The sequence below is a fragment of the Coffea eugenioides genome, chromosome 6 (genome assembly GCF_003713205.1).
Source record: "Coffea eugenioides isolate CCC68of chromosome 6, Ceug_1.0, whole genome shotgun sequence".
Lineage (NCBI taxonomy): Eukaryota > Viridiplantae > Streptophyta > Magnoliopsida > Gentianales > Rubiaceae > Coffea > Coffea eugenioides.
The window spans coordinates 10,545,864-10,554,224 of NC_040040.1; the positions used below are offsets into that span (position 1 = coordinate 10,545,864).

The following is an 8,361-nucleotide window of genomic DNA, read 5'->3' on the forward strand; positions in this document are numbered from 1 at the left end:
TTGGCTTGGGGCTGTACTAACATGGACATACTTTTTTTTTTTTTTTTTTGAGTATTCAATGAGAAGGACGTAAATTCTGGGGATGACTCGATCATTAGAAAATTATTTTCTCACATTTAGACGGACCCTGGAAGGCTCAAGGGCCATGTGGAGTCTGGACCGTTTGCTTTGCTGCTGGACTTTTATGTCTTCTGAAAAGTTTGGATCAAACTGGGTACTCTATTCGCTCTTAAACTCGTGGATCCATCTGAATCAGTATTGAACGCGAATTCCCAGATTTTCTTTTTTCCTTTGTTCAGCCTCAAAACTGATTGAGGTAAACTTTGTCCAAGCTCCTGGGCCTATAGCCCATGCCATTTTCCAGCCGCGTGCTTGACTTTGTCGAGCAGGGAAAAATGCATGGGGAAGAAGACCTGTGATGCTGGACTTGAAGGAGACTTAGGTTCCGTTTGAATGTTTGATAAAACTGAATTTGAATTCTGAAGTCTGAATTCTAAAATCTGAATACTGAAACAATTAATTTGCTGAATTTTAAGTACTGAAAAAAATATATGAATGTCTGAATTTTAATGCTAAATCTATTTATACTGTTTGATAAATATTTATAGATGAATGCTTAATAAATTTAATTTGATAATTTTGCCCTTATATCCTTTCATTCAAAAAAGAAATAGAATCTATGATTTAATTAGTTTAAAATTGTTAGGTATGAAAATGACAATATTTATTTTTAATCAAATTAATATAAAAGATGAAATATATTATATGAGGAGTATGGAGAAGATGTGAAAGTCATTAAAAATGAAGAAAAGAGAAACTTAAAATTGTTAGATAGAGAATATTAGGTTGTTTAATTAGATAAGAATTTTGAACATAATTAACAAACAAGGGTAGATTTGGTAGATAAGATAAGGTAGTTGAAGTAATTCTATTGATTCTTATCAGAATTAAGCATTCAGTTAGGATTCTTGTGCTGAAAAAAATATACACAGGTTCAGCACTGCTTAACAAGTTCAGCAAATAGATTTTCATTTATCAAACACTCAAAACATCTGAATGTCTGAAAAAATTCAGATTCAGCACTTTTTTATGTTATCAAACAGACCCTTACTTACTTCTAGCGAGCATCATCACCAAACTATCAATTTTCTTTCCTAATTGCCAGCTAACGTAATATAATACTAGACAAAAAGAAGAAAATGTAAATATCTACCCCATCAGTAAAACCAAAGGAACTTGTTCAACTTCAAAAACTAGACAAATATTCCGTGGAAACAATTTCCTAAAGATTTCATGCATTCCTCCCTTGGATCATAATAACACGGTTTTACCTGAAAAGTCTACAAAGTCACATTAATGAAAAAATGACTTCTTGGCATTTCACTATGATTCCCTGGTCGTTGTCGTCCAAACTCCAAACCTAACCTATAGATGAACAATGACTATGTTCCACACTTGCACTAGCTGAATAATTGAAAAATCTGCCGGCACTAGTTTTTGTCTCGAACATGTAACGTGAAAGACCAGGATACATAGCAATCAGTCAACGATAGAAAAAGGGACTCCCAGGTACTTCATGCCAGAACCGCCCATTGGAAGGCTGAGGCTGGGGCGGTTCCCTTTCCACTTGACGCCGCCTGAAGCCATTACTGCCCCTGGTTTTCCGCAATGCTGATGAATTAGAATCCAAGGAACTTCCAATCAGAGTAAAGTTTCTCAAAGCATGTACTGCTAGTATTTAAAGTCCTAGATGACAATTAGTAGTAGATTACAAACAGAAATAGAGAGTCGCAAAGGGTCACATGGGTGGGATAAATATAATAGAGAGAAGCAAGCAAGAGTGAATTCTTGGTTTTAAATGATGAAAGCAAATCTTGGGTGTATGAGAGGGAGAGAGCAGTTAACTGGAAGTCAAAGGTTACAAAATTATTCCAATCACATGGTTGGCGGTTAACTGCATTTGGCCAAACGTTCTTTCCAATGCACCACCCCTATAATTCTCCCTTCTTTGAGGTATGGTTTAACTGCAACTACCATTGCTTACAAATCTAACTCCTGTTTCCTTGTGCAGAATATAATAACAACATAGAGTTGAATTCCAACCTCTTTGCCCCGTGCCTATATATACTGCACCAAGTTGCGCATCTTAGCCATCCCGAACGAGAGAAAGCAGAGATGGAAATTCCTGTCATTGACTTCAAGAAGATTGAGGGGGAGAGCAGGAAGGAAACCTTGTCCCTTCTGCACCAAGCTTGTGAGAAATGGGGCTTCTTTATGGTAACTCGTTATTTCATTTTATATCTGATCACGTACGTGAAACTCTTGTCCAAAATGAAAAATTCAATTTGAACTTTTGCAGATTGAGAACCATAGCATTGATGTAGAGTTGATGGTGAAAGTGAAGGCATTGGTGAACCAACACTATGAACAGAACATGAAGGGCAGGTTTTATAACTCGGATGTGGTAAAGAGCTTGGTGGATAAAGAAATTACGAGAAATGTTGACTGGGAAAGTGCCTTCTTCATCTGGCATCGACCAGTGTCCAACATCAACCAGTTTGCAAATCTCCCGATGGACTTTCAGTAAGTGCTCGTGACAACGTACTTCAAGCTTTCAACTATCAATGACGAGGCTTTACTTTAGAACTTCATTCAGTGACAACAGCATCTTGCAACCGCAGTACTATATATCAAATGGCAAAACTATTTATTGATTATGATGTTCAATACAATACTTTAGCTATACTTTTAAACTGCGTAAAATTTTGCTTACAAATGAATTACGCATGCAGGAAAACAATGGACGAGTACATTGATCAACTGATCAAGCTAGCTGAAACCTTCTCAGAACTCATGTCTGAGAATCTTGGTTTAGAGAAAAGCTTCATAAAGCAAGCATTTTCAGGGAGCAAAGGTCCCTCCGTGGGAACTAAGGTTGCAAAATACCCTCGTTGTCCGCGTCCGGAGCAGGTGAGAGGGCTTCGAGAACACACGGATGCTGGTGGCATCATTCTCCTACTCCAAGATGATGAAGTCCCTGGTCTAGAGTTCTTCAAAGATGGAGAGTGGGTGGAGATCCCGCCATCAAAGAACAACAGAATCTTTGTTAACACGGGTGACCAACTGGAAGTGCTGAGTAATGGCATATACAAGAGTGCTTTGCATCGTGTAATGACTGACAAGAATGGAAGCAGACTCTCCATTGCTACCTTCTACAACCCTGCTGGTGATGCCATAATTTCGCCAGCATCCAAGCTCTTGTATCCCGGAGGTTTCTCCTTTCAAGAATATCTGAAAATTTATGCTGAAACTAAGTTTGCTGACAAGGCTCCCAGACTCGAGTCCATGAAGAAACTGACAAATGGTCCACGAGATCTTCTCATGTAACAGAACGAATCATACATAACTCTTGTTTTATTTCCTTGCAATATTCTGCCTGTGTTTTCGTATTCAGAGTTGCCACCAGCCGTTTGGGGTAAAAGTTCAAGAGAAGCCAATGTGTATCGCTTCCGGTACTTTGCTCAAAGATGGTGACTGACTGTCTCAGCTTTTCCAAAAGTCCTGTTTTATTTCCTTGCAATCTGATTGTGCTTCCAGTACTTTGCCCAAAGGTGGTGACTGTTTCAGCTTTTCCAATAAATGAAGATTTATTATAGTGCTGTGTCCAAGTAAACTCAATCTACAACGTAATCTAAAAGCATAGACAGTGACCTAAATTCGTTAACCAGCTTAGATGAACTTATTTTTCCCTTTGCTTAGGACAAGTGACGGCAAGCTGAGCTGGTTTAGTCAGGCGTAATGCACACGTGGAAACTCAAAAAAGTGATTATTAACTAAACAAGTTTCATAACTAGTCTGACGCTCATAAATTGTAGATTAACCTTTGCATTTTGGTAGAGGCATTTCATGCTGTCCCAATAAATTTAACCAGAAAACTATCAGATCTATGATGTATTGTCAAAACTAGTGAAGCTTCATTTCATAATCTTAGGAAGGAGAGCAGATCCTCTCCTTAGGAAGAAAATTGTGTAAACAAAGGAAACCCAAAAAAGAAGAAAAAAAAAGAAGTATAAGGCAGCCAAACAGCCACCTATTTTTAGTTGCCATATCAGCAGATATAATAAGTGAAACTACGTAGTTTCACATTGGACAGGAAATTGGACACAAAATATTGGACAGAGGATCTGCTCTCCTTAGGAAGTAGGCCGTCAGAATATCCTGAAGATAGATCATCGGAAAATTTATATCCCATTCTCTTAAGAAGCCACAGATAATCGAGAATTATCATCATCATAGTAAAAAAAAAAAATTCAATTGTTGATTTTCTTTTTTGGGTAAATTATCCATTTGGCCCTTGAACTTTTAGTTTAAGTAAAATTAAGCCCCTTAACTATTTTTGGGCAACTTTTACCCCTCAAACTTGTAAAATTGTGCACCCGTGACCCTTTTGGCCAGTTTATCCGGTTTTGTAACCCTTTTGACCATTTTGCAACCGGAAAACTAGTTCACACGAATGGCAGTAATTTGAGTGGGAGGACATTTTTGTCCGCATATTCTAAGGAAAAAGGGAACAACTCCTCCCTATTGTGATGAAACGCCCAGTAGGGGAACCATCCTAAAAGAGGATTTTTGCAACTGAATGCCTGCGTGTCGAACTGCCACCTCCATGGCCATCTTGACCACGGCCTTCATTGTGTGACTGATTCGTATGGCCTTTGCTCTTGAATTTTGCACTTACGTTCCTACCAACAAAGACTCCAACTTTTACTGTTGTATACAAGCCAACTGCAATTGCTAAAGGCCGTACAACCCAGTGAAAATCCTCAGCATGCTGGTACTTCTCCACTACTCCAGGACATGTATCGAAAGAGACAAGCTCCACTTCAGCTGGATCTGCCAAGAAACTTTTACATTCTCCCCCAATCACAAGTATTGCTAGGAATTTCACAATGAGGCACCCATTTGGAAGTATTTGAGAAATTCTTCCAATTGCCCACATACCTCTGCCTTTACGAGGCCACTCAAAGCGGGGATTCACAATACTTGCCTTCAACCTCACAAACTGCCCCACAAAATACGGCTCTGCCATTTGGAGATCAGAAGGATGTCCTTTCCACAGAGTTTGTAGCCCTAAGAAACCAACAGCAACATTTCCATCACGTTGTATGAAGTGTAGAATACGCACAGATGAGTGTTCTTCGTTTTCCTTAATCAAGCGGACCCAATTCCCAGCAGCAAATCCAAATGTAACCCTCTCAAGAGTTGAACGTTCAACCTAAGAGGGTTTGGCAAACTAGGGATTCGCACAAGAACATATCCATCTTGATCAGTGTCCTTCTCCAAGCCAACTACAGTTCCTTCTGTTACAGCCATTGTCTAAGTACTACAAGAATTTATTGCCTTCCGTGAACGCACTATGTCACCAACTTGAAGGTGATCGTTTGAGAGAAACCATGAGGCATAGCTCTTGCAAGTTGACTTGTCCAAGAGGATGCTCTGAGGACCACTCCAGTCCCCTTCAATAGTAGCAACATTCAGAGATCTACAAGCATCCGCTCCTCTATTTCTCTTAATTTTGCCTTCAACTTGGCAGCTTTTGCCTCGAATCTTGCTGCTGCAATTTCAAATTCCTCTTTTTGCTTTTCTGTTGCATTGATCCGCCTTAGAAGACCTGGTATCAACTCAATAGAACGACGGCACATCTCGTCGTCAATCCAATTCCAATACCCACAGCCAACAACTTCTTCTGAGCAAACGGCATACCTTCTCCTTGGATTTCTATCAGTCAAAGAAATAATCATTTTCGTGACTTTACCGCAAGGACAAATAGAAAGCACAGGACTACGATATTTGCGCATTTTTTCTTCCCTTCACTTCACTTTACCTTCTTCCCTTTTTCTTGTTTCTTTGCCAACTTCTCTCTCTTCCCTCTGCAATTCGTTTGTTGAATAAATTAGCAGTTGGATTAGGTTAAGAAATGGGAAGAAGGAGAAGGTGTTCCCTTTTTGCTTAGAATATGCGGACAAAAATACCCTCCTACTCAGATTACTGCCATTCGCGTGAATTGGCTTTCCGATTTACAAAAGGGTTGCAAAACCGAATAAACTAGCCAAAAGGGTCACGGGTATACAATTTTACAAGTTTGAGGGCTAAAAGTTGTCCAAAAATAGTTAAGGGGCTTAATTTTACTTAAACTAAAAGTTCAAGGACCAAATGGATAATTTGCCCTTCTTTTTTAACTTATAAAAGAACTCTTTGATTTGTTTAAGTTTTGGTACAATATAAATCACCGAGACAACAGTCGTCTACAGAATAAAAACAATTTTTACTTTTTTTAAAAAGTAAGACTGGTGAGAGTACAAACATAACATCACCAACCATTATCTTCAAATATCTGATGACGATCCTCATCTCATATGCTCCAAAAAAAGGATTAACTCCTGCCCAGAATCCTACCTGTGTCAAAATATCTGGCAACAGAACGGTAATTTTCCATGTGCAGTTACAAGCTAGCCAATTTAGATATCAAAGATTTGGTAACTAGAGTATCAGTATGCTCCACAGCTTCCATCAGCGATCGCTTATGAGGCCTTAAGAGAGGAGCAAATTTGTTGACAAAGCTTAACAAAAAGTTGCCTAACTTCAAAGATCTTGGAAATCGCTTTGTCGACTTGTATACCTCTTGAACGAGTTGCTCAACAGCATCTTGGGTCAAATGAACATTGTGATTTAAAACATTTTGCATCAAGTAAAATAACGACTCTGTCCATACCAGTTCACCGGCTATCAGGCATCTGTGGCAGGGAAGGCATATGAAATTCTTGGCATCTTCACATAGAAGTTTTTGGAAGAAGGCAGCTGCATGGGCTGGATGCAAGCACTCTCTAACTATCCTTGTAAGAACATCACACATGGGATTATTTATTCCATCAACTTTTAGAATCAATGGAAACAGCAATGCATACTCAGCAGCCCTTCCATGGATCTTGCAGTATTCTATGGTGGCACTGACCAGCACACGAGAAGCAGGCTCTGTAAGAGATAACATTTTGGGAAGAATGATAGAGCAAAGAACATGACTTGGCCAGCCAAGTTCATCTTCACCTCCACCTAAAAGCTGTGAAATCATAATTGAAGCAGTCTCATCATCGGCCTTCCAAGGTTCAATCAACTCCAAAATAGCCAAAGAATCCACTCTACTTTCCACACAAAGCCGGCGAATCTCATTAGTCACTTCCACGGTCTTGGAAGTAGTCTCAAACTTTAGGATCTGATTTTTCAGGAAATCAGCCCTCGTTTCAACTTCAGGGTTCATACCAACGTCTTCCTGACCACCAACCACATCTTCTCGCATTACGTCATCCCCATACTCTTGTTTCTCCTTTTCAGCATCGTTATCCGAATCTTCATCATCTTCACAATTACCAAATGGCTTTCTCAAATTGACCTCATCAGGTAATATCGGAAGCCAAGGAAGTAGTACAGAATTACGATTCTTTGCAGCATCTTTAAGCCAATCTGGCATTGCCCTAAACTCATCCTCGGCATTGTCTTCTTCAGAATCCAGGTTTAAGTTAGAAATCCATTCGAAACCTGAGCCAGACAACAAATCAAGCAATTGGTGCGCACCTCTCTTCACCCAAAAATCCAGCTCTTGATCCTCACCCAATATGCTTCTAGCAAATTTAATCAAATCTCTCCTGCAGAATCTCTTGCGGTCATAAACAAGAAATGACAAAATTCGAGCCTGGACAAAATTAGGCAGCGTCTGTATAAACATAAATCTGCTCATCAACAATCCAAAAAAGAAAAACAAAAAAAAAATAATTCATGTCCCGATGTAAAACCTTTAAAAAGCACGAGGGCCAGTATATAAAGATAATTAAACTAAAAATTACTGCACCTTTTGGTATGAGGTGGTGGAGATTGTAGAGAGGGGGAAGAGTTAAGAACGATGACGTCGGAAGGATTTGTGAGCAATTGAAGGAAAGAAGATGTGGAAATTGGGGGAGCAGTTGATGAAGGGTCAAAAGAACGTTGCAGCCATAGAGACGCTTCTGTTTCAGGACAAGGGGAGTTCAAGAAAATGTCGAATAGTGGAAGCCACCGCTCCATTCTTGGCTTTGTCTCGCTTCGGAAAGGGAAACAGGCAGAAAGAGTGGGCAAGAGCTGCAGCTCCAGAAGAAAGCGCGGGAAGAACTTTGCCGCCCAGAGCAGAAGTCCTGGTTTGAAAAGTCCCCTTTTGTTTTGGGCTTGTCCCAATTTGGACCTGTCTTTCTTTTCTTTTTTCAAATTGGGTCGCGTTCAGTTTATAGTTTACACTTTATACCATTACCAATTTGAAACATCAAATTTTGTTTA

At 39.5% G+C, this 8,361-nt stretch overlaps 2 protein-coding genes across 2 annotated transcripts; one reads left to right on the forward strand and one right to left on the reverse strand.

Annotated features, from left to right (window-relative positions):
* The first annotated feature begins 1,508 nt into the window (after window positions 1–1,508).
* On the forward strand, window positions 1,509–3,655 carry LOC113775281 (1-aminocyclopropane-1-carboxylate oxidase 1). Its single transcript, XM_027320093.1, has 4 exons — window positions 1,509–1,706; window positions 2,072–2,277; window positions 2,360–2,583; window positions 2,793–3,655. The coding sequence occupies exons 2-4, from the start codon at window positions 2,176–2,178 to the stop codon at window positions 3,385–3,387; spliced, it is 921 nt and encodes a 306-aa protein (XP_027175894.1). The 5' UTR covers window positions 1,509–1,706; window positions 2,072–2,175; the 3' UTR covers window positions 3,388–3,655.
* Window positions 3,656–6,306: 2,651 nt separating this feature from the next.
* LOC113776000 lies at window positions 6,307–8,154 on the reverse strand. Its single transcript, XM_027321068.1, has 2 exons — window positions 7,904–8,154; window positions 6,307–7,784 (listed from the first exon to the last, which is right to left on the reverse strand). The coding sequence occupies exons 1-2, from the start codon at window positions 8,113–8,115 to the stop codon at window positions 6,503–6,505; spliced, it is 1,494 nt and encodes a 497-aa protein (XP_027176869.1). The 5' UTR covers window positions 8,116–8,154; the 3' UTR covers window positions 6,307–6,502.
* Window positions 8,155–8,361: the final 207 nt, after the last annotated feature.